This window comes from Prunus mume, linkage group LG8 (genome assembly GCF_029339155.1).
Source record: "Prunus mume cultivar Tortuosa linkage group LG8, ASM2933915v1, whole genome shotgun sequence".
NCBI classification, from domain to species: domain Eukaryota; kingdom Viridiplantae; phylum Streptophyta; class Magnoliopsida; order Rosales; family Rosaceae; genus Prunus; species Prunus mume.
The window spans coordinates 4,195,222-4,221,107 of NC_142705.1; the positions used below are offsets into that span (position 1 = coordinate 4,195,222).

At 37.0% G+C, this 25,886-nt stretch overlaps 5 protein-coding genes and 1 long non-coding RNA gene across 9 annotated transcripts; 4 read left to right on the forward strand and 2 right to left on the reverse strand.

Moving 5' to 3' along the window:
- The first annotated feature begins 1,560 nt into the window (after positions 1-1,560).
- Positions 1,561-3,329, forward strand: LOC103340749 (uncharacterized). The gene is made up of 3 exons (XM_008244193.3): positions 1,561-2,065; positions 2,285-2,481; positions 2,593-3,329. The coding sequence occupies exons 1-3, from the start codon at positions 1,708-1,710 to the stop codon at positions 3,034-3,036; spliced, it is 999 nt and encodes a 332-aa protein (XP_008242415.2). The 5' UTR covers positions 1,561-1,707; the 3' UTR covers positions 3,037-3,329.
- Positions 3,330-7,046: 3,717 nt separating this feature from the next.
- Positions 7,047-13,725, reverse strand: KEA4 (K+ efflux antiporter 4). 2 transcript variants are annotated; one of them, XR_016122711.1, is made up of 20 exons: positions 13,259-13,725; positions 12,954-12,997; positions 12,234-12,292; positions 12,031-12,109; positions 11,739-11,800; positions 11,576-11,651; positions 11,331-11,405; positions 11,185-11,256; positions 11,005-11,088; positions 10,574-10,642; positions 10,106-10,183; positions 9,895-9,983; positions 9,182-9,278; positions 9,047-9,100; positions 8,646-8,741; positions 8,222-8,410; positions 8,046-8,141; positions 7,869-7,913; positions 7,685-7,774; positions 7,047-7,555 (listed from the first exon to the last, which is right to left on the reverse strand). XR_016122711.1 is itself a non-coding variant. In XM_089042914.1 (20 exons), the coding sequence occupies exons 1-20, from the start codon at positions 13,572-13,574 to the stop codon at positions 7,475-7,477; spliced, it is 1,833 nt and encodes a 610-aa protein (XP_088899040.1). In that variant the 5' UTR covers positions 13,575-13,725; the 3' UTR covers positions 7,047-7,474. The 2 variants fall into 2 exon arrangements, 1 of the variants encoding a protein (XP_088899040.1); XM_089042914.1 differs by having other exon boundaries at positions 8,046-8,123.
- Positions 13,726-14,777: 1,052 nt separating this feature from the next.
- Positions 14,778-16,640, forward strand: LOC107881724 (uncharacterized). The gene is made up of 2 exons (XR_001678322.2): positions 14,778-15,111; positions 16,500-16,640. It is a non-coding gene; the product is annotated as an uncharacterized LOC107881724 (long non-coding RNA).
- Positions 16,641-17,858: 1,218 nt separating this feature from the next.
- LOC103340747 (fanconi anemia group E protein FANCE protein) lies at positions 17,859-22,843 on the reverse strand. Of its 3 annotated transcripts, none has more exons than XM_089042416.1 (3): positions 22,390-22,843; positions 21,310-22,312; positions 17,859-18,148 (listed from the first exon to the last, which is right to left on the reverse strand). In XM_089042416.1, the coding sequence occupies exons 1-3, from the start codon at positions 22,605-22,607 to the stop codon at positions 17,963-17,965; spliced, it is 1,407 nt and encodes a 468-aa protein (XP_088898542.1). In that variant the 5' UTR covers positions 22,608-22,843; the 3' UTR covers positions 17,859-17,962. The 3 variants fall into 3 exon arrangements, with proteins under 3 accessions (XP_088898542.1, XP_088898543.1, XP_008242413.2); XM_089042417.1 differs by having other exon boundaries at positions 17,859-18,134; positions 22,390-22,827; XM_008244191.2 differs by lacking the exon at positions 17,859-18,148 and having other exon boundaries at positions 20,921-22,312; positions 22,390-22,827.
- LOC103340748 (ACC oxidase 1) lies at positions 18,782-20,321 on the forward strand. The gene is made up of 4 exons (XM_008244192.2): positions 18,782-18,882; positions 18,983-19,104; positions 19,205-19,425; positions 19,503-20,321. Exons 2-4 carry the CDS (start codon positions 18,994-18,996, stop codon positions 20,071-20,073), a joined length of 903 nt encoding a protein of 300 aa, XP_008242414.1. The 5' UTR covers positions 18,782-18,882; positions 18,983-18,993; the 3' UTR covers positions 20,074-20,321.
- A 752-nt stretch (positions 22,844-23,595) lies between the features above and the next one.
- Positions 23,596-25,773, forward strand: TET2 (tetraspanin2). Its single transcript, XM_089042721.1, has 2 exons — positions 23,596-24,392; positions 25,263-25,773. The coding sequence occupies exons 1-2, from the start codon at positions 23,891-23,893 to the stop codon at positions 25,568-25,570; spliced, it is 810 nt and encodes a 269-aa protein (XP_088898847.1). The 5' UTR covers positions 23,596-23,890; the 3' UTR covers positions 25,571-25,773.
- Positions 25,774-25,886: the final 113 nt, after the last annotated feature.

Here is a 25,886-nt window from a genome sequence, read left to right on the forward strand (position 1 = left end):
AAGTGTTTCCTGGTTCAGACATAGAAAGGACTAAATAATTTTCAACTTGGCCTCCTGATATATTGGATTATTTTCTTTCTCCAACTTGCTTAAAATCTTAATTAACAAGATGGCCCCACGATTAACATTAAGTAAGACAAAAGTAGTTGCGTGAGATATAAATATGTCTATCTAAGTTATTAATTATAGATATCTCATGACTCTCTCTCTAGATTTTGAAGTACTCGTGTATTGCTTTACCAATAGGGGAAAGGGAATATACTATTCTTCTCCTTTAATCAAACTGAGGGATTCTATATATTTTGTGTGATAATAATTATGGTAGACCTTAGCTAAAGTGATTAGCCATAAATTGTGCATATAAAATAATTTAATGAAAAAAATTAAGTGATACGGTTATGTTATGAGATATAAAAAAAATCGAGGATAAATAATTATGTAAGACTTGATAATAGATGATATAGATTGATAATCAACTGTCGAATAAAAACAAATTTACTTGCCAACAATATGGAAAATGGCCATGATGATGATGATGGTGATCATAGATTTTAAGCGATTTCGATTATTTCAATGTTTGATTAGATGGTGATCATGATCAAATCATTAATTTGTACATCAATCTATTTTGAGTATTAATTGGTCCACTGATTTGAAATGGACAATAATTTTGGCTTCCTTCCTTTGAAATTATTGGTATTAGGGGGGCATATAGTTGTTGACTTATGAGCAAGAGCCTAACATCCTCCTTAATTTTTGGTGGAACTAACTATGAAAGTACTGAAAAATATCATATAATGTTGAACTAATTTCGGCTAACATTATTCTGTTTTCTTTTTTGCCCTTTTTGGTTGTCTTAGAATGGTAAGGTATGTTGTTTCCATGAGTTTCCTAAGAAAGTGCAACATATGGGTTGATCAATGTATAAACTTTCAAAGTAGTCTTCCTTTTCTTAGATATTTCTCACCCACCTACTTCCAAGATATTGGAAAAGTTCATTCACCTTTCTCTTTCTCTTCTCTTTCACGGTACACACCGTATTCAAAGGTAATACATAAAAAAACTCATTATGTACACACTGACTTAAATGTGAATATAATTATTAACTAACTTTTAGTTTAGTGATATTTCGCTCTGTGGTGATTAAAAAAAGGATACGAACATATAGCTACCTGCGATTTATCTTCTTATATAAAGTAGTAAGTAATTGGTGTTTAATAAAAAAGGAAAAAACACAAAACACAAAAAGCTGAATAGTTTGCTAGAGGGTCCCCTACTCATCAATATTTGTACGTACGTAGTATATATGCCTACAAACTCCAGAGGACAAAAAGTATCCTGTACAAGATAAGATTTATAATTTGTATAAAGGGGGGCAGAGAGAGGTAGGTAGTTATACAAGTTTTGTTAATATGTTTAGAACCCAACTTGGAAAAAAAATCCATCAATAAATAAATATCCATCCAATCATCTTCTCTTGGTGTGCATCCATTTTCATAAACCCCACCCTCACCCCCCCTTCCCCCATCATCTTATATACCACCAAAACACTTTACTTATTCTCCCTCTCTCCTCTCTGTCTTTCTCTCTCTGTGTCTCTCTCTCTCTCTCTCTCTCTCTCTCTGAGTTTTGGACTTGTTATTATTTGGAGAATTAAGTGGAGGGAAGGCACTTAATAATATTATCATTGTTCTTGTCTGGGTGAAAATGGGCAGAAAGTGCTCACATTGTGGAAACATAGGCCACAATTCAAGGACCTGCACAAATTTCAGAGGGACTGGTACAAGTTTTAGTGTTGGTCATGTTGGGGTTAGGCTCTTTGGTGTCCAACTTCATCATCATGATCATCGTCATCTCATGATGCCTTCATCATCTAATATGAATCATCATGTGGCCATGTCCATGAAGAAAAGTTTCAGCATGGATTGCTTGCCCACGTCATCGGCCTCATCGTCCTCCCCATCTTCTTCAAGAATTTCTGTGGATGAGAATTCTATTCAGGATAAAGCATCCGTCGGCTATCTCTCTGATGGCCTCATATGCCGAGCCCAAGAGAGGAAAAAGGGTCAGTTCCCATTTAATCATTTCTTTCTTCTTCTTCTTCTTATTTTGAAAGGAAAATAAAAACTTCAACATGAAGGGATATTTTACTTCAATTTCTTCTGTGTATTCAGTTTCTATAGCACATTTTCTGCACAAATTAGTCACCCATTTATTTTTTGCTTAACATACTTGTAAATGTTTATTATATATATTGATCTTATTTTCATGCATATGTTGTTAGGAGTTCCATGGACAGAAGAGGAGCACCGGACGTTTCTAATCGGTCTCGAGAAGCTTGGAAAGGGTGACTGGAGAGGCATCTCTAGGAATTATGTGACCACAAGAACCCCAACCCAAGTTGCCAGCCATGCTCAGAAGTACTTTCTCAGGCAAGCAACCCTCACCAAGAAGAAACGACGTTCTAGCCTCTTCGACATGGTATATAATATACATATATGTTTAAAAATCTCCCCCTCTTAATTAAAATTTATGTATGGATTGAATTTTAATTTTGTGCTCAAAATTCACTTATGTTCATATATGTGACAGTTTGGGAGGAGCAACAATATCAATCTGTCAACTGGTCATCCTGCCAATACCAACACCTCTCATTATAAGCAGCCATTAAGCGATGAGCATCAAGTTCTTCCTCCTCAACATAACAATATTATTCATGACAATTCTGGTGCCACGCTGCCTCTGCTTGAACTTGGCACCTCCGTAGCAGCTCAAAATCCAAACTTAGATAATCGAAAACCGGATCACTGCAGTGCTAATCAGCAGCTGCCGGTTTGGATTTACGGATTGATCGATTCCCAGATGAAATATTCATCAAACATTGCTGCCTCAAAACCAGCTTCATCAGCATCAGTTGTACCGGATCTAGAGCTCAAGCTTGCGGCGCCAACTAGTCCTAGTTTGGAACAAAAAAATAAATCTTCCCCATCCCCTGCAGGTCCCCTTCTTAATCTTGGACCAATTAGTGTTACATGAAAAAAAAAAAATTAGTCGATGGATTGGGGATGCATTATAGAAATGATGATGATTTTGACTTTAACCCAATTAAGCAGCTGAGGAGGGAGAAGGATCTCAAGGAGAATTCATGGGCCACTTTTACTTTAGTTATAGTTAGTATATGTCTTAATTATATATTTAACGTTCTCTTCTTTTCCCTTCCTTTGAATAAACGAGGATGTATCCATAATCCATGCATGAAAACTTATTATGGAAGTGCTTAGTGCTTAACTTGTTTGGAATTAATTAAAAATTATTCTACTTTATGCTAACTATATGTAGTTAACCAGTTTCATTGGTTGCTAGCTAACAATTATTGGCAGTGATATTATCTCTAAAATATATATAATCCAAAGCGATAATCAATTCGGGAAAAAGGGCTTTCCACAGATAGGCGCATTTCAATATTGACCTAACCATTGTTGGGTCTTCTCACTAGGTTTATTTTAATCCAGGTCCTTATTTATGGTATTGATTTGCAAATTAAAATAACACACAGCATTTTCAAGATTGTTCTTCGTAATAAATAAAGAAAGCTTGATATCTTTGTGCCAGTCTGGCTAATGGTAATTAAGGAACAGAAATCCTTGCACAAAAGCAGATGCAAAACACAAACACATGATTAATCTGCACCAATGATTTGATGACAAATGTGAAGGTTTCTTTAATGCATGAATACAGTTTTGTTGAATGTTTGATGATAAGTAAGTACGATCTAACAGTGACAACTGTCGAAAAGAATACCAGAGAGGAAAAACGTGCATGGCAGCATGAGAAAGCTAGCGTTTTTGGAAGATTGCTTTGTTACTTGAAAATATATATATTGGTTTGTCGTCGTATTATTTCCATAAGCGTAGCTTCTCTTTTCTCCATTTCCATCGTAGCCAAAAACAACTAGCTATACATAGTTAATATCTTTGAGTGCCGACAGGGTGTGAATTCCTATGATACTTTGATAGTGTGTATGTAAGAAACTTTCTTCTCAGTTGTAGTTTAGACTATTCGCTTGTATTTAAAAATGAAAAAAATCATGTATGTCCAGGTCTTTGCTCAACAACACCACAGCTTGACTCTCTTACATTCTGTAATTTCCAAGCAATTTCATCCCTATAATTTACTGTCGGCTCCATCCCAAAAAGTTCTTAACTTTTTAAAGTCAATTTAATGTAATAGTGAGGAAATTAATTGATGCACAAGAAGAAAAAAAATTCAATATGCAGCAAAACACTAGCTAGGAAACAGAAAGAAAAAAGATCTGGAAACCGTGGACTGGTGACCAGGATACAAGTAATTAACTACCATTTTCATAAGTTTGACTACAATATTCCCAATACTCAAGACTTTTTGTGGAAGTTTGAATGTTTCAAAAGTCTAACCAGAGCCTTAGTAAACACTTCAATTCCTTGACCACAATTGATAATTCCCCAATCTTGTTTTATCTTTCTAGGGTTGTTTTTTCCCTTGTCTTGAGGGGCATCTAGCACAATCTATGATTTGGAGAGTACCTCAAGAAAATCCATATCCCTATAACATTAGAACGACAGAGTTATTAGTTCACCAAATAAAAGAAGACAAAAAAATTTCATTAATTTTGTGTGACCACACAGCTGACACATCTGTATGCTTTTCTATCGTTTTTAAGATAAGGAAGAAATGAAGCTAGTCCACATGTTCACAAGAAAACACAATGTCACATTCTAGGGCTTTCATGTCTAGCTAGCTCGGAGTAGGCAGGGACATGGTTCATCGGTAGGAGAAAGACTTCTATGAAATATGGATAACATTATTTTGTTATTTCCGACCAATAATACATTATACGCGTGATAATATTTCTATGTGACATAATATTATTGGTCGGGGATAGCAAAACAATGATATCCCCCTTGCAACTAAGTTTCTTTGCTATCCCCATTGCAACTAAGTTTTTCTCTAGGGGAGGGTTCTCTTTGAGTGTGCTAAATTTACAAGCCAACCCCCTAGCCAAAAAAAGAAAGAAGTTTCATTGCAATCTTCTTTCCTCGCCTACACGAGAAAAACTTATCAACATCGAAGATGCTGCTGTGACAATATTCTAATCCAATTACACATGATCATATTAACCTTCTTGCAATGTAGTGCATGATTGGCTTGAAATATTGTCATATTAGCATCCCGTTAATTGAAATTAAGTACTTCTCCCTCTTGATGGGAAACTGACGTAGAATACATGGTTGAGTTGATCGAGGAAGAGCTGGATAGGTGTGCAACGTCGTCGCGGCAACAAAGCCCAATTTGCGCAAATATGGGTCATGAGCTCAGAATCAGGCCTATGACCCATTGTTTCAAAGAGAACAAGGTGACGAGTGCAACTCACCACTTTGTTGTGATACATGAGCTATGTTAGCTAAATTTTATCGTTTACTTTGACTTTTCAGCCTTTAAAGTTTTAGAATATTTTAGAAAACTTTGTTTATTTCCTTTTCGCTTTCTAATTAGTTTTCCTAGCAAGCCTAAGGTTTTCTTTATATAAAAGGAATGCGTTAGAGCGTCCTGAAGAATCATCTTATTTTCATTTTGTTGGTGAACTCCGACGTGTTATTTTAGGGCAATCGGTCAATGTCCCTATTCCACTATATCCCTTCCTAATAGTGGAGTTGAAATAATAGCACTAACCATGTGCTTGGAAATTCTTCGATCCTTGTGTCTGTCTGTACGTATTTGTTTTGTTTGATTTAATACTATCTGTCACATTTATTATCACTTTTAAATTACAGAGACATTCAACCAACTTGCTATGTCTTCTTTAATACCCGTAACTATCTGTGTGTGGTGTCAAATTGTTTGGAAAAACCTTTACTCAATCAAAACAAAATCCACATATCCACTTTCATGTTCACATGAATCTTGTGGAGGATACAAGTTTGTTTCTTCCAGCAAGCAGACACAAATCCCATTTATCTTTTCCCTTGTTTCAAATCTGTACAAACATGCATACACATTTCTGTCATGAATCATAATGCTGCATGCGTAAAAAGCATTGCCATCACCCTCATTGGAGCCCTGTCTTAATAACATTTTTTTTTATTTCAGCTAATCTCAGTTTGTTTAATTACTAATCTGGTTTTGAACCATATTTAGTAAACTAATGATATGTGGTAGCCTGGTAGGTCATCCCCCATCATACAGTAAAGAAATGAAGAAAAAGAAAAATATATTCTTGTCAGCAGCAACTAGCAAGCAAGGTTTATTTATAGCCAGAGGCAGGCACCACCGAGGGACATAAGCATTCTGTAGCCGCATCATGTCTGCAAAAGCTAAAAAGTATTACATGTATATATATATATTAGTGAGTGCATACTTAATGTTAATTATGTCATGTGATGGTGACCGGCCTCTTAATTTAATTAAGAACTAATTGTAAATTAAGACTGAGTTACTAAACTAGTGAACAATCTTTGTCAGTAAAACGTGGATTAACCAACTATTTTAGTTAGCTGACGGAGAATTTGCCTTGATTCTTTCTCATTAGTCGTTTCGTCATTTGTTTTCTTCCTGAAACCAGTTCACACTCTAACCATTTTCACTTTATTAATTGTAATTATCAACTGGGTTAAACTGTATGTTTCCTTGTGGTTCTGCCTATTTTCACTTTCAACCTTAACATCAAAGATGACTTCTGATGATCATGTAGTTTTTTTTATATATATTTTATATGGCAGCCTTGCCTGACTTCCACTTCCATGGTAATTTAACAGATGAAATTATCTGTAACTATCACCACTGGATTGATTATATTCCCTTTAACGTGTTAAGAGAGCAATGGCCGACAACTTCCCAAAGATATATTTGGATATTATTTCATGCAATCAATAGAGTTTACCTCAATTTGCTTTTAAAGTAATTATTATTACTGTAATATGATGAACCCAAGTCAAATTAGGTAGGGAGCACCATGTTTTAGTGACAAACAGCCAAGATGAAATTGCATCTTCCCTTAAAAAGAACCAAAGTTTAAGAAAGAAAAAGAAAACTGTGGTATCATTATAAGAACAAATACATGATACATTTGAGTTTGGGAACATCGCTGATTCTAAACTAGGGAAGAAAAACAAGACAACTAAAATTATCAACCTCAGGAGGAGAATGGGGGGAGAGGAAATGATTTACATTACAAAATGGACACTATTTCACAAAGAACAAAATTTTCTGGCTCGGTATCTCCAGTGTGCTCTGTTTTTCTCGGTCGCTGTTGGCATTAGGATTCACTATTTTCTTAATCATTCAGATGCATGGAAAGTAGGCAACAATTTGAGGAGCTTTACAGTTTAGAAACTTTTCAACCAGTCGACCTCCTCTGCACTCTTAAATACCTCTCCTCCAGAGTATAACAACCCCATAAGGTAAAGGCGCATTTTTCTGGTTCATGCTTTGTTTAATGTCATGAATCATGAGAGCCTTGGACCATCATAGCAATACGCTTAGCACTGTCTGAGCGATAGCTTTCTCCTTTAAATCCAATCTGGGAGGAGAAACCATATTCAAGATATTTCAAAACACTAGCTCCAACAAGAACTATGCAAAACTCTAAACTGACACCTTTTTGTATGGTGAAAATTTAACGAGTAAATGTGCAAGTGCCGATCATTACCACAGTTGGGTTATCAGGGGAAAACCACCGCAACAACACGCCAAGATGAACAACAGCAGGAATCATCTTGAAAAGCAATGGCGTAGTGACCTGCACCATTAGATTACAAAAATATATATCCCTTTAAACAGGCCATGTTTTCAAACTGAGCTGCAATTAACATTTCAGTAGATGCCGCACGTACCAGACTGAGAGCTGTTGTGCCTAGAAGCAACAGATATAATTTACCCTGCAATAGTGATAAACCTTCAGTTACAAAGTCAGGTTATTTTAAACTTAAGTCCCTAGATTAGCTGGGGTTTGCAAAGAGATTTAAGTTTATAAAATTCCTTGGTAATTTTACAGGTGAAGATGCACTCACCTCAACCAGATGAAGATTAGAAGCACGGCTTAGAAGAACAAAAGAAAATTCTCCAATTTGTGCCAGAGACATCCCAACCTACGCATATGGGATAACCTAAGGCCCCTCCGTCAATAAAATGTATGAAATAGTATAAATACAGGTAAAACTGTGTTAGCAGTTTGCTGAAATCTTACAAGAAGGCAAGTCTTGTTATTGTATCCAAATCCCTTGACCACACTGGCAACTACTATAGTTTTTATAATGATGACCAATATAACAGCTGCTAATAAAATATCAACATGATTCCAAAGGAAATGAACATGTATTAACATCCCAATGCTGGCGAGAAAAAGAGCAGCAAAGAAATTACGAATGGGCTCAACCTGAAAGACAAAGAAACCCCCCAAATAAGAGCAGAAACACAAGTAAAGATAATAATCTTGAATTCAAATGTCATGATAATTGATAAGAAAATTCAATAGTATGTACCAAGACAAGTTAAATGAAAAAGCCGCACATTCCTAGAATCATCAATCATAAAAGGGGAAAACAACTTGTAAAGCCTGTATCAGGCACCCCACAACTTCTTAAGTACATAATGAACAAAAGATATCTTACTTGTTCTAGTGTATGCTGACCAAGATCAGTTGTTGATATCATCACTCCAGCCGCAAAGGAACCCAGTTCAAGGCTTAAACCCAGCTTATCACTACACTGAAATGACATTTGAAAAAAAAGAATAAAAAAGCATATTATATCAATCCTTTAGTCATTAGATAGAGATGTGTGAGCATGGAAGCAAGTGCTGTAGAACTCTGGGGAAAATGTTCAGGGGGTAGGCATCAACTAACAAATATGTAACCCCTAATCCCCCTACTTTCCCCTTTTCTTTGTTGATGACGCAAGTAATTTGCTCAAAACAATGGCAAGATGGTCTGTTTATCTTACTTGAGCATATTAACTGGAATGAGTCTGTCCTTCTAAAATGGAAGATGTAAAAGATAGGAAATGAGACATACCCAAGCGACAAGTAAGCAGAATGCCACTGATGCCAATTGATAGAGTTCATTAGTCTGCACACAGTAATTGTTCAGCCAAAACAATCTCTAAAATTAAAGCATCAGACTGCATCAAAATTGAAGATTTATCAATACCTGAGAAGATAGGCTTATCATAAGCTTAAGGAACCATGGTACACAAGTACGTGATAATATGGACAAGGTGGCCAAAAATATAAGCAACACCACCAACCTGTAATAATGGATTAGCATGTGAAAAGAGACATGTGGCACTAATGGACACTCAAAACAGGTAAAATAGAATTAATTGCAATATCACTAGAGAAACAGAGCAGTTAAGAGTTTCCTAGATGTGCCAAAGACTAACTATGCTGTTTTTGGCTTTCCACAGCTGAGTAATGGGAACTACATAAGTGTGTATAAATGACCCTGCTTACAACCTGCCCAACCACTTGAATATCCCAAATAAAGCATAAGCTTAGAAAGCAATATCAATTTCTCAGTTATTTCATCTACATAATCTTAAATTATATTACTAATTTAACAATGACAGATGAACTGTTGTTGTGATAAGTAAATAATGACTGATTAACTTTCTGTTGCACACTCAAGGATAGAGTATCCAGCCTTTATTCGACCAAAAGAGTATCAGGCCTTTAAATTGCTAACTCAGGTCTGCCACCAGCTCTTTAAGCCTGATTGCATCCTCTCTCTTTTCCCCGTTTTGGTGCTGTTGTGAATTTTTGCTAAAATGTGTTGATTTGTTTATGCTTTACATGAAAGTCATTTCAACCTAAACATTTGGATGAACTCATATGATAGGATGACCTTTCATAACCTTTACTTACGATTTAGTCATGGATATTACTCCTTGAAGAATACCAGAACTCCCACCCAGAACTGGAAGCAGAGCAAATAGCAAACCCACAGCACAGTCCTAGTAGGACGCACAAGTTTAAATCAGTGAGAAATCATAAACCTGAATCTTCAATCATTGTTTAAATACAGAAACTTATCAGTGATAGATGCTGTAAAGTGAGAAATTGTGGTATCACATACCTGCAGTATAAGAGTGCCAACCACAACTTGACCATGAAGAGCACTAATACTATTTCTTTCCATCAAGAATTTCAAAACCTACAGACCAAAAAGGATGAAACAATACATAATCTAAGATGTGGCACAGGAAGATCAAGTTTCAAGAATACATGAAAACAAATGAGATTTGACAAAAGGAGAGGTAGGCAAGCTTGTTTTCTGGTATCACCACTTAGATACATATTGCACCAACTAGTCCATCCAATTGCATATCAACGCCTCATATTGAATAAGAACACAATAAAATTTTATGCATACTATGCAAACAATTGTAAAGCGGTACTAAGGTCAGATTAACATAAGATGAAGACACCCACAACCCATTTGCAAGAATTATTAAATTGGTCATGAATCCATATACTTCCCCGAGGTAAAAACATAAGTGGTACATGAGAAAATATATAGAGATATCAGGGCAAAGAGAGTCACCACTGCTGTTGAAGACATAGAAAGAAATGCACCAACGAATACCCCTTCAGAAGGTCTCCCACCGCATAACTAGAAATAGCATGCAGTAGTCACATTAGAAATCCATTGAACACACAGATCTAAGTGGAAAGAAAGATAGTAGAAACAATTATAACATGGAGTCATAAAAAAGAAAGCAAGAGAACCAAAATGTTTTGAAGTATAATACTAATTTACACTTGTCTCTTAGAGCAAAATGGCTAGGCTTAGTCCAGCCTGACTACCATGTGGTGCACATGGTATAATTCCATAGCCCCAGAAACACATAACTACCTCAAATACCCAGTCCAAGGTATGAAAATTGGAAACTCCAATTGGGTAACAAGTCCTTTTGAAGTATTTGTTTCACAATATATATGTAACACAAAATGTTGATTAAAATGCGGACATACTGAGGCTGTTATTCCACACAAGCACATAAACAGGAAAATTTGCAGTAGACCTCCCAGAACAGCCACTATTCGAACAACCCGAAGCTGCAAACTTGAAAAGGAATGAGTAGTATCATGGCCTAAATTAACAGACAAACAAAACTCAGAAGGAATACTGCAACATTAAATTTACTAGCCAACCTTAGTAGCCGAGAATTCCAAGCCCAAAGCAAAAAGAAGAAAGATCACCCCAAACTGAGCCACTGTCTCAACCTACATGCATGTAATTTAATAAGGAAATGGAAGTAATGCGTATGAAGATACTTTAATATCATATGACAACATACTTGCACCATTTCACTGACAAAACTTAAGCCTCCAGGTCCGATGACAGATCCTGCTAGCAAATATCCAGTAATAACCTACAAAAATTCATAATGTAGTGAGTGATGACTTTTAGGACAATACGTTGATCTAAAGGCAAAGAAAGACTTAGCATATAGATGCCAGGACTTAGTTCAGAAGATAATTCCCAATCTTCAAATAGAAATTCATTATAAAAGAAAGCGAAGAGCTATGATAGTGGACTGACTGGTTGTCCAGCACAGGCAAAGGCAATTCCACCACAAGTTGCAGAGACAATGACAACTACAAGATCTGAAATCAATCTGAACATATGAAGAGGATATATCAGCCAAAAGTTTCAGTGGCTCATAAATGAAATGGAAATAATAATAAAGAAAACATAAGCTGACCTCAAGTCCAACTGCAGCACAGGATATTTTGACTTGCGATTAGACATAATAAAGACATTGTCCTGATAAAATAAAAATAAAACTTTCAGCATGCTGAAAAGTATCAGCTTCAAGCACAAGACAGTGTATATATTATCCAAAACAGCAGTATGTTATCGTCACCATAGAATTGTTATGTGTGTACATTAATGTACTTTTATCCACTTAAACTTTCAGTTACCTATCTATATTACAATAATATAAATGAATCGTGAACTCAATAAAATTATCCAATGACAGATGGCAGGCATACCTTCCGATCTATTAAAGTTGGCATATCTTCTTCTCCATTCTCATTATCCAGATGGAAAACATCCTGAAACTGAAATGACCTAACATAAAGGTCACAAAGATGTCAGCGAACTCACTTAAAGTATTCCTATTCCAATTACAACCACTTCCATAAATTGAAGTCAAACATATTTGATCTTCAGTTCACAAGATAGAAGAACATACTTCTCCTCCTTGCTGTCATTTTTCTTGGACTTAACTCTAGCAACGGTTTCCAGAACTGCCTAATAAACAAACAGTTAAGCTTTCAATCTCGGGCCAAGGATTATGCAAAATCACTCATCCATAAATGTAAATAAATGATATACTATCAAGTTGGATCGGATTAGCCTTGATCCATGTTTAATGTGTTAAGCTGAAAAATTCAAATCCTAATCTGATAATCCTATCAAATCATCACCCTTGTCCAGTTAATTTAATAAGATACAGATGAATTATACGAGAACCTGATTTGTTGACAGGCCTAGATAGACTCTTCAAGCCATATCCAACAGAAGAAATGTTGGAGTGATAAGTCTACATAAATAGCATCCACCATAAACTTTTTTTTTCCTTTGATCAATCTAAAGAATTTTCTTTTATTGGTAGCTAAGATTAAAATGCGTCAAAGGTGTTAACTTTTAAATCTCCATAAGCAATAAGTTTATCTATGGTTTCTTTTCGACCAACTAAATCCCAAAATAAGCTTCTAGGTGATTATCATCCAGTTACAAACTTACAGACCATTTACCTTGATTAAGAGAACTGAAAATATCAAACACATGTTAAAAAAAAAAAAAGAATGCAGCAATTCTTAAGCTCTGTTTGTTTTTCTCACACTCGCCTAACTCGAACACCAACAAAATTACTTAAAAATCGCAAATTTCAGAGCATGTGAGTGCCTACCTGCTGTTCATTAACGCTATTATTGAAGCCACCAGCATCCGTGGCTGCACAAGAAGACACAATTTAGACCAATCATCTACTGTCATTAATTGCTTCAAATTTTCCACAGGAGACAAACAATGACAAAATCAACTTAGCAACTGAATTAAATTCCACATTTTTCATCACCAACAGACGATTTAACAATGCATGCAACGCCAAACATGAAATTTAAGGCCGTTAGGCATTCAATTCGATCAGAGCAGCAATTGAAAGCCACTTATGGAAATTGCAAACCGAGGAATTGAAGCTCGGATCTAAAGAACCTTGATTTTGCTCATTCTCAGGGAACTCCCGCTCCAGAGCCCGATCAATCATGTCGGCGAAGCTGTCCTCCTCAGTGGATCTCCCGCGCGACGAGTTAATTGACTCGGCATTGGCGGCCTCCGCCACCGAGTTAGACTCGTTCGACTCGGCCGACCCGGTAGGAACAGCGACGAAAGAGCAGAGAAGAAGAAGAAGCAGCGCGAGAGCCGCGGACGATCGGAGCCTCATTGCAGAGGCGTGGTTGTGGAGTGTGCGTAGAGTGATCCCGGCGTAAGTTAGCAAAAAGGACCGTGCTTTTTCGCTGAGAGAGACCATCCACCAGGTGGGAAAAAAAATTCAGTTGAGTTGGAGTGGAGATGGAGGAGGTGATGGTGAAAGGACGAAAAGTCCTCCAGACGCAAAAGTGCGGGACTCTCAGATGTCGACTGTTGAGAGATAAGCTTAAATCCTACGCCCGAGCGCGTGTTTTCACTGCCAAAGCACGTGGAAATGCAATCTACGCTTGCAGCTGCCAGTGGGTAGTTAAACGGCGTTTCCCGCACCTCCTTGGGAGGGTGCAACTGTGGGGAGAGGATCCGGTGCGGTGACGGCGCATGAAAAGCCGATGCAGCTCCAACGGTCAATTAGTGCGTACGGTCACAATAATCTCTTTTCTCTTGCATGCGCGCCAGGGCGCGCGCACCCGCGGCAGTGGGCACCGGCTATTTATTTATTAATAAATCGAAACTTTCTTATATTTATTCAAGGAATTTCTTTGTTTATGTTGTACCAAAGAAAAGGGCTTTTTCACTTTTTATTTTGTTGGGTTGTTAAGCATGGGACTTGGAAGCACGTGTCACACGATGGATGCTAAAATTAGAGGTTAAGCAAAGGTCAATAATGATGAATTTGTGCTTTTTTAGGAGGATGATTCATCAATTAATTGACATCTTCCCCAAATCATATCCAATAACGATGAATGTTTGTTGTTTGAGTCGGGCTCACATTTATTTGTGAATAATGACTTTTTAAAAGTGCAAAAACCTCTGTTTGGGGATACTGTGATGTTTTTTTGGAATGTCTTAGTGCCCTTTATTTTGAAATGTTTCTTGTCCTGAAATGTCCGATTGAGAAATTTTTTCTTTGCTTTGATCTTCTTGAAGCACTATTGTTGCTAGGGTATGGGCCCTCCTTATTTATAACTCCAAGTGAGTTGGGTTTCAAGCTGTATATTTTATTCTCACAGTCTTGTAATGTTTGTGCCTATCTATTTATGTCTTTTAGAGTTTCTGTATTGCATGAACCTCCATTTAAGGTTGTGTTTTTTGTGTATGTACTCTGAATTTTTACCTAGTTTTCAATGAAAATTATTGTTTTGCAAAAACAATAACAGCTCAAAAAAGTTTATTAGCAAAATTGCAATTATTTTGATGTCCTCTATTTTCTCATGAAGAAGAACAAACAAATGGATAATAGGGATTGCTCAGCTTAAGTAGAGGCACATATTTCCTTAATAAAAATAAAATTAAGAAAAAAGAAAGTAGAGGCTCACACACACAAGAAAGTCCAATGAAAGTGAAGCTCCTTTGGGCCACTGCATTCGGGATATTGTGCAAAGCCCAAAGAGAAAAATGGGCTCATTAAGTGAACATTTGAACCACAAGAAGACCCAATTTCTTGTCCTCTGTTATTTTCCTCTCCAGAACTCGAGGAAAACGACGACGTCTTCTGGTGTTGTAGTAACCTTGTAGAACTACGACCGTTGGGAACGGGGGCTCTGAATCGTCGTCTACAACGCTGAATGGTGTTGGGATGCTGTGGCCTCGAATTTCGTTAGTCGCATGGGAACAGAACAGCCTTGTTAAGTTCTAAGGTAATTCTAATTCATCATATTTTGTAAAATTAATCTTCAATAGTTTGTGGGGCTCCGATTGTGCAGTCGCTAATTGCTGGGTTTGGTTCAAACTTCAATCCGATTGATAAATTTTTTGGAATTTAATTCAATGATGTTGAATTTTGAATATTAAATTGGAGGTTCAGAAAACTGTTCATATATCTCACTGCTATTAGGGTAATTACCCAACAAAGCATAGTGATGTTGATTGGTGTCTGTAATTTAGGGATGATGTTTTGCAGGAAAACAGAAAAGTAGAACCCTTCGGTTTTTTTCTGGAAAGGATATTTAGATAAGCAGCAAATAAATGGCTAATTAGATGAAAAGTTCATGTAATTTTACCTGTGTTTTGTCCAATACAAGGATAGAAGAAGAAAGTAAGGTCATAAATTAATTAGAACATGATTTTATTTTTTTTGGCCATTCACTAGGGAGGAGGAGGGGGGAGTATTAATTTATATTGGGTTGCCACAAGATTTTCAACTACTTGAATCGAAACCGGGTGCACTTTGGGGGGAGGGGAGAGTTTGACCAACTTTTCCACTGCGATGCCACCCCATGTTCTTGAACTGAAATATTTAGGAAGTGGAATGTGGTATGTGAACAACTAAAAACTAGTTTTAGAAGTATCAGTTCTTCACAATAAGCTACCTTCCTTGAATTTAGTTTTAGAGAGCTCCCTGATTCTGCTTCTTTAAAGTTCACAATTTCAAGATTGGGTCACCCTTTTCAATTTAATTAATGATAATGAAGTTTCAAAATGTTTGATATAACCAAGAAGTTATTCCCTAGGATAGTTTTCAGATTGACCTCTGGGCTCTGTTTTTATATGGTTTCTTTCCTTGACTAGTTGGAGGTGAAGTATTTGGCATCACTGTGTCAGCATAAATGCTGTCAACAAAAAAGGAAAAAAGAACTGAAATAGTATCTTCAAATAACACAAACACTAGCATTGCAGCAAGGAAAGCATAAATCTAAGTTCTTGGATAAATTTAAGTTCTGGGGATGTTGAATCCTTTACATCTTGAGGCTTTTCTTACTGCGTTTTGCTCGAGTCATATTATGAAAATGAGCTGTTATACGTGGATCGTTTTCATTTCGGACCTTCATAACAATCTGCGTCTGAGTTTCCCATCTCATGCTTGTTGGTGTGTATCGGTTACTTCATTCTGGTTGGTTGTATTTGGCATGATATCAAATTCAGTGTATTTTGTTGTGCTTCGTATGTTATTTGATAGCTTTTGGAGTTCTATTTCACCTGGTGTTCTGGTGCCTTCTAATGCTCGTTCGTATGCCCATTGTGATTTTTAACCTTGGCATTAGTCTGCGTTTGTGATATGTTGATGCCTTTATTTTTTTTATTTCAGCACTTTGGCTGCTTGTTTTATTGCTATTTTCTGAGGTGGAAATCTGCTCGAAACGAGTACATCTACAAGTCCGTACGAGACCCTTTGGTTATTGGACTCTCTTTTTGATCCGAGAATACTATCCCTCAGTGATTTCATTTAGTATGCACAATCTTTTCATCAGAGTAAAACACCAAAAAGAAGACTTCAATTTGCGCAAATTTTGACAAATATATATAAATATGGACCATATGAGAAATGGATTTTTTTTCCAAACATGCGGAGATTCTAAAATTGCGTTGCTGAATGAACAAAACACTGCCCAAAGGGTCGGAAGGGATGGTTCAATATTTTTTTCAACTTTTAGCGGCGGTTTTTCAGACCGCTTCTAAAAACCTTTTTATCAACGTTTAACGACGGTTAGCAACAGAATAAAACGTCGCTAAAGACGGTATACTCAATTAAAGACTAAAATTTCGTCACTAAAGCTCGTAAAACGCCGCTAAATATGGAAAATCGTCATTTAAAAGTATGAGCTACGGTTCTCCTGAATTAAGTGTTTCTCCTCGTGTATTCTGATAGACATTTAATTTCCTTCCCTTCAAATACTATGGGCAAGTTATTAAATGAAGTAAGCAAGAATTTACTTATCATTTGGTCAATCTTTACCATCAGAATGGAAGATTGTTCTTCTCTGTTACGATATAACTTGTAAATCTTGACATCTTGCACCAATGTAAATTCTCCCTCAAACAATTGAGAGCCAAGTGACTTGTAAGGTCAGAAACCAACAAAGCAAAGTAAAAGTTGATGGTTTTGAGGTGTCTTCTGACTTTTAGATATGCTAGAGCAAGAAAAACTAAGTCAATCTCTCAACTAGTCTAAGTATTAGACAGTCTTCAAAGAAATTAAAACTTGGAGTAACGATTTTTTTTGGGTCAACAACTTGGAGTAACGTGAATGATAATAAACACGGACATTAGAAAATAAAGGTTCCCAAAACTTTTTGGATTGCCATGGAACTTGACTTTCAATGTCTAGCAGTATTTTTGCATTTTTTTTATTTAAATAATTGGATTAAATGGTCAATGTTATTTGATCGTATCGATTTTGGGCCAATGTTACTGGCAGGTTTTTCTTAATATAGATATTTTGTTTTGTTTTCTTAAATCATAATGCAATATGTCAAAAAATTCCTTCGTACAAAACAATTTCTTTTATTTTTAACCTCCACTTGCTCTCACACAGTTGCTGTCTAACCCCTTCAACCAAGCTACTTGTATCTGCTTCGTTTCCCGTACCTTCAAGCATGGGCCGCCCTTTGATGCATTCTTGGGAATGATCTTTGAAATATTTTAAGGCACAACACAACTCAGAGGATTAAATTTAATATGTTGTCTGTAGATACCACACAAAATATGGACATAAAACATTTACAAGGATAAACAAATCTCCAAAATGACAAGCTTACAAAGGAAAATACTTCACGAAATTTGGCAAATGAAATCTGTGGGCGCGATACAATGTAATAGCACATTTAACTTAGGATATTCATCAAGCTGTTCTGATGTATCACAACAATTAACTGTTACTGCAAGCCAAGGATTGGAACTCAACATGTGCTGCTGAACATGCAAACAATTTGCTACTTCACATCTGCAAGAGATAGCCTATAACAATTTTATAATAGGCAATTTAATTGATGAGAATTTAACTTCAGGGTTTTGCATATTAAATGAGATACGAACAGTCGATATACATCCTAGCTGTCCATATCTGATCAAGGGGCAGATATATAAGTTCTCAAATTAAGTTCAAATTAGATCCTTATTAAACAAAACACATGACATGCTGCATAAACACAAGGGTTACTAACTAAACCGTTTCTTAATAGTGATTATGGTTCAGTTGTGGGCTTGACTTGGAAGTATCTAATTGCCTGATACCTACCGGCAACAACTTTCAGACAAAAGCGCCCACTGTCAGAGTTTCTCAATCCCCAGTTTTTCTTTCCCTGTTTGAATGGAAATTCATTCAGGGTCAAACTGCCCCTAGTTTTGCTTAAACGAAGAATTACAATGCAAAAACAACTGACCAGAGTAATGCCCTACAAAAATATGCATATAATAAAGCCCACTTGACAGAAACCATATGGACACATGGGGTTACAAGAGAGATAATTTAACTTAATCAGGGAAAGTTTTTTGCTTGCAAAAATGAATGAAAGAAACAAGACTTTGTTTACGAGAAAGATCTTGATTGACTTGTTGGTCAGAATAGACTATAGAAAAAAAATATTCACATGGGGTTTTTGACAGTTGAACTTGGACTGGAAATTTTGCTCTTTTCAAGGCATCCAAGCAAGTCTCCTTTCAACGAGGTTAATCTGTAACTGCCACATCTTGTAATCTAACTACCCTCTATCTATGTAATTATAATATTGGTAATTATGATATTTTCTGGGCCTATATATACTCCATTGTATAACCTATCTTCTACATCAGGATTAGAGAAAATGAAAGAGATGGGAATCCCTGTGATAGACTTTGGTGAGCTCAATGGGGAAGAAAGGAGCAAAACGATGGATCTTCTGCACCAAGCTTGTGAGAAATGGGGATTCTTTCAAGTAAAGAAAATTCTGTTTTTCCTTTCCTTTTTCTATTTTCATAACTAAATGGACATCAATTTCACATCGTTTTGACAAATATATTGCTTAACATTTGCAGGTTGAGAACCATGGAATTGATAAACAGCTGATGGAGAAAGTGAAGCAATTGATAAATAAATACTATGAGGAAAATTTGAAAGAGAGCTTTTATAAGTCAGAGATGGCTAAAAGCTTAGAGCAAGATATTACCTCTGAAAAAGACTGGGAAAGCTCCTTTTTCATTTGGCATCGCCCCACATCTAATATTGAAGATATTCCAAACCTCTCAGACGATCTTCGGTAAGTCACTTAACCATAGGATTGGAAGAAATCATAACTTATGCACTGTAAAATGACACTTCAAATCATATGTGCAGCATAACAATGAATGAGTACATTCCTCAGCTGATTAAGATGGCAGAGAAACTTTCTGAGCTCATGTGCGAGAATCTTGGTTTGAAGAAGGGTTATATAAAGGATGCATTCTGTGCTGGCAAGGGTCCTTCTGTGGGGACAAAAGTTGCAAAGTACCCTCAATGTCCTCAGCCAGAACTTGTTAGAGGACTTCGAGAGCACACTGATGCTGGTGGGATCATACTCTTGCTCCAAGATGACCAAGTTCCAGGTCTCGAATTCTTCAAAGATGGAGAATGGGTTGCAATTCCACCATCCAAGAACAACAGAATCTTTGTGAACATAGGTGACCAAGTGGAAGTGTTGAGTAATGGAAGGTACAAAAGTGTTTTGCATCGTGTCATGGCGGACAAAAATGGAAGTCGACTGTCCATTGCTACCTTCTATAATCCTGCTGGTGATGCAATTATCTCACCAGCTCCCAGACTCTTATACCCCAATCATGTCCGCTTTCAAGATTACCTGAAGTTTTATGCTACCACAAAGTTTTCTGACAAGGGCCGCAGATTTGAGTCCATGAAACAAATTGCATAACAGGTTCCTTTCCTAAAAGTGGAAATTAAATAAATTTTGCGTCCCCACTCATGGGTTTTTTTTTTCCTTATTTGATGTTATGTCATCTACATAAAAGACCAATCAGAGAGAGAGGAAAAAAAAAAGAGAAAAAAAAGGAGAGGCTTGGCAACTGGATAATGTATTTCTTTCTCTCTCTTCTTTGCTTCTATTTTTCTGTTTGTTTGGGGAGTTCTTAATAGAAATAATGGTATCTCTTATGCTTTCAAGATGAGGCAATATATGTTTTTATCGATTCTCTTTCGTTAATATGATTAAGACTTGTTGAGGGATATACCATCAGTGTTGTATATAGATATTGATAATTTCATTTATGATATCAATAAACTATTTTACAAATGAGGACAAAAATAACCTTGTTACCATATAGCTTTTTATCCCAGCTAGATCATAGTATCGAATTAATTCTCGACACTGGCTTATAGGATACACATCTACAGCGCCCAACATATTACTCACAGTAGGTGGCCTACATAATGAAACAATTCATCCAAACTGATTTATGGGATATCCTTTGGGCCTGCTCAGAGTAAATTTCCTATAGTTCTTCGTATTCATGTTTTATGAGTAAAAGGAACAAAGGTTATTATGACGGAAAAGAGAAGAATAACCAAGCAGGTCAAACACAACCACTACAGTAGCATAATTGCTTTCTGAACATTACTTGAATACCTAAATGGTTTAAAACATAACTATAATTCAATATAAACAGAAAAACCAGTAGCTTAGATAATGCTAGTGAATGAAGATCAATAGTTTAAAATGGCTTGCTCTAAGACTAAAATTTCAGTAGAACTTTCCCACAAACTAGCTCATTCACGTGAAAAATAGCTTTTGATATAAGATCTAGATGGTATTCAAAATGTACATTCATAGAAACAGGCTCACAGCACAAAAACTCATCCAAAGAATTACAATTAATCAAAGCTACAAGCCAGCCAATTTACCTAATATAGATTTGGCTAAGAACGTTTTGTTATGCTCAACTACTCTAGTCAATATAAGCTTGTGATGCTTCAAGAATGGAGAACATTTGGTGACAAAACATAACAAAAAGTTCCCAAATTTCAGAGAGTTGGAAAATCTTTCAGCCAATTGCTGAACCTGGTAAATAATTTGGTCAACTGAATTCTGTGATAAATGAACATTATGATTCAAAATGCTTTGGAGCAGGTTAAAAAATGATTCTGTCCATACCATTTTATCAGTTATCAGATATTGATGGCAAGGAAGACAAATGACTTTCCTCTCATCTTTTTCTCCACACAGCAGCTTCTGACAGAAAGAAGCAACATGAGCTGGGTGCAAGCTTTCCTTGATGATCCTCGTGATCACATCATGTATGGGGTTGTTGATGCCATCCCGTCGAAGAATTAGTGGAAATAAGAGTGCATACTCACTGGCCCTTTGATGAAGCTTGCAGTACTCTACTGTTGCAGTCACTAGCACACGAGAAGCTGGTTCCTCAAGAGCCAACAACTTGGGAAGGATGATCGAGCACAGAACCTGGCTTGGCCAAGTAAGCTCTTCTTCATTTCCACTTGTTAGATGAGATAATAGAATTGAAGCAGTCTCATCATCAGCTAACCAAGGTTCAATCAGACCCAAAACCGTGAAAGAATCTCCTCCTTTTTCTAAGCAAAGTTCACGAATTTCTTTCGCTAATCCTACAGTTTCAGAAGTTGATTGAAAATCCACAACCCGAGCTTTCAAACTTACTGCCCTTTTTTTAATTTCAGGTTCAAGATGAACACTTTCTGGATTATCAATATTCATTTCCTCCAGAACATCATTCATATCCTCATCTTCACCCTCTCCAACTTGACTCAATGAGCCATAGATATTTTCATAATTACCATTCACTGTCCTCCAATCCAATTCTTCTGGCGATATAGGAAGCCATGGTAGAACCAAGTCACTGGAAGCAGCGGAATCCTTAAGCCAACCCGGCAAGGACTCAAACTCATCCTCCCCAGAATCCAAACTCAAGCAAGAAATCCACTCGTAACTTGACTCAGACACTACATCGAGCAGATTGCGTGCAGCCCTCTGTACCCAAAAGTCAAGCTCCTGACTTCCACTCAAAACGGTCCTGGCCAGCTTAGCCAAATCCCTGCCTGAAAACCTTTGACGTTCAAAACCAAGAAATGACAGAACCCGCGACTGAACCATGTTCGGTAGAGTCTGTATCAACATCACCCTGTTCATCAAAACTCACTATCAGTCGCCAAAACCCATGAAAATTATCAAAAGAGCAATTGGTTTTCAACCCTTCACCTATTTGTACACGGAGGCCAAGCCGAAGATGATGAAGAAGACTCATCGACGACAATCGAATCCAAAGGCTTCATTAGCAACGAGAGGAAAGAGCCTGTGGTAATCGGGGTCGAGGTTGACGATGAGGCACTGAAAGATTGGTTTAACCATGTAGAAGCTTCGGATTCGGGAGTTGGGGAGGTCAAGAAGATGTCGAAGAGCGGGACCCATTGCTCCATTTTCGCTTGCTCTGCTGTTGGGTTTTGGAGGTTTCAGCGTTCTGGGGTTTTGAGAGTCTAAGAAGACGCGGGAAAGTTAAATGTTCGTTTTTAACTAACAGTTGACTGGAGTATCAGTTTTTGTTTGTACTTGTTGCCAAACACGGCCTTTTGGAAATTTCTCGTGAGTTGGGATGGGATATTTCCAAGGACCAATCAAATCCAAGCCACGTGGTGGCTTGCGCTGTTTTGTTGAGTGCGGTTGGCGGCGTGTTGATAATCGCGGTAAATGCGCCTTCGCTTGTGGCTCTTGGTATAATCGCTTCTGAGAAACGCGGTTTCATTCACTTTTTGTTTCGGGTAATTTCAACGGCATGTAGTAAAGTCGTAAACTTCATAAATTTTGATACGGAGATCAAAGCTTCAGAGGGTGTGTCAATTCGCGTGAATTTTAAGTTACTGTCATTAGCATTGACAAAAAAATTAATCTCTTCTAAAAGGAAAGTTTCTCTTGTACTTTTGCTACATGGAGATGGAGTAGAAGTTGAAAAAACTAGTAATAATTAAAAAGAAGAAAAATTTGCATATCACCACGTGCCGTGATGATGTAGACATAATCGTCGGTTACAGATAAGTTTTGCAGGTTGACCATTCTAGCTCTCCGTTACACATCTTATAATACTTTTAACAATACAGTAAAAAAATGAAACTATGCCTAATAAAAATACTTTATTTACATCAAATCAAAATTATTAGTCCTGATCTCCTAGACCAGAGGGTTTCAAAAGATTTGTGGTCACCTCTTGTTGGATATTGATCTAACGGTTTAAAAAAATTTCTTAAAAGGAATGCAAAAGTGAGTGAACCATTAAATTTACATCCAACGGTGAGTGATCACAAATCTCTTGAACTCCTGTAGTCCAAGAGATCAGGACTATCAAAATTATTTTGATTGTTTACTATCGGACTAATGGAATGATATCAACATATTGAGATGATATTGACATAATGAGACTATTTGTTACACTGCTCTTTGACAACTTTGCTAAGAGCATTCCATAAGAGTGAACAAGACGTATCTTCTGGGATGTAAGAGAACATCTGATCTACCTTAGCCAATAAGATCAAAGCCCTAATTGCACACAAAATCCCAAAGCATATATAATCACAATTCACACCAAAACAGAGCAAAAACTAACAAAGCAAACACAAAACCCCTTCCCCCACCTGCTATCCCAAAACACAATCACATCCCATCTCTCACTCTCTCTCACACCCTCCCACTCCCCAAAAATTATTCCACCATGGGAGTGAGCAACAAAATAACTGCAATTCTCAATTTCATAGCCCTCCTCTGCGCCATCCCAATCATGGCTGCAGGCATATGGCTTGCCTCAAAGCCAGACAACGAGTGCATCCACTCTTTTCGCTGGCCAGTCTTTGTTCTTGGTGCTCTCATGTTGCTTGTCTCTCTTGCTGGCTTTATTGGTGCCTGTTTTAACAAACAGGGTCTCTTGGCTCTCTACCTCTTCTGCATGGCAGCCCTCATCATCCTGATCCTTGTGCTGCTCATCTTCGCTTTCACTGTTACAAGGCCTGATGGAAGCTATTCTGTGCCTGGTAGGGCCTATCGAGAGTATAGGCTTGATGGGTTTTCCAAGTGGCTTAGGGACTATGTCACGGACTCTGGGAATTGGCAGAAGATAAGGACTTGTTTGGCTGATTCTGATACTTGTCCTAAGCTTAACCAGCAGTACATCTCTGCTGATCAGTTCTTCATGGCTCACATCTCTCCTCTTCAGGCAAGTTTCTCTCTTAATTTCTCTCCTCTGTTACTAAAAAGGTTTCTTTTTGTTCAATTTTTGAGAAAGATGGTTTTTTTAACTGTAATTATTGGTTGAATTTCAGTTTTCATGAAAAATAAAGATACCCTTTTATCCATTTGACAAAAAGGAGTTGATTTACTGGTGTCTGTTTTAGCAGAAAAGTAACACTTACTGTTCTTTGATTCCTCAATCCTTACTTTCCCAAATGCCACATTATGATTGTTAACTTATGACAATTGCATGGTGAAGTTAAAGTGGTGACTGAAGTTACTCGAATATGACAGAACTAGATCACTTGATGTTGTAATCAGAAATTTACTGAAACTTACATACAGTAGACTACAGTGGGACCCACCAATGGTGTTTATATGCAACCCACACTACATGCCCCCTATCAACCTTTCAACATGGACCTTGAATGAGTTGGCTTGACTCAGCATGATTTTTGATAATGCATTAGAATTAGATTAATAAGAGACACAACCTCATGATGTGTGGGGGCATCTCAATTGCTCTACTTGATAACAATTGGTTGCTCCTATTGTGAAGGTTGAAGAATTTGTGCCAATATCCACAAGTGCCTATCTTCTTAATTATTATAAGAAATCATGGATGTTAGACCAAATTAAAGTAAACCAAAATAACATAACTGGGGTCACAGTTTCTAACTTTCTGTTGATTGAATCATTGAAGATTAAAAAGAACATCTTGGTGTTGCTGCCAGCTTTTAGCGCACATATTGACAAAATTTAATGGTGTTTTTCCTTTCTGTTCCATATTATTTTAACATACATTTTTGTTGTTGGGTTTTTTTATGTAATTTTTTTTTCTTCTACTGTTTTACAGTCAGGATGTTGTAAACCTCCAACACTGTGTGGCTACAACTATGTGAACCCAACATTGTGGATAAACCCAGTAAACCCGGGAGCTGATCAGGACTGCTTGTTATGGAACAATGACCAAAATCTGCTGTGCTACAACTGCAATTCTTGCAGGGCTGGCCTATTGGGGAACCTGAGGAAAGAGTGGAGAAGGGCAAATGTGATCCTTATAGTGGCAGTGGTGGTGCTCATTTGGGTCTATCTTATTGCCTGCAGTGCCTTCAAGAATGCACAAACAGAAGAACTCTTCCGCCGCTACAAACAGGGATGGGCTTGAGCTTGCCTTGTTTCCAAACACAACCCAATTTTTACTTCACTGGTTTTTGTTTGTCTTCCTTTTTCACATACTTGGATGAATGAATGTGTCTATGTCAATAGTGTTAGTGTTGTACATATTCCTCTCTTCTTTTTTCTATCTAGATTCTGTGGATGGAGACAATTGACAGGCAGTGAAATTCTAGTAAATTGAGTATTCAAATACTGATGAGAATAGAATCTCAATTATCAGCTTCTTTTTACTGGTTTAAGATGCTTCTGTTTCAGTGGTCCTTGGCTTCTTGGACAGACCTCTTTTATTTTTTAATATGGGCAAT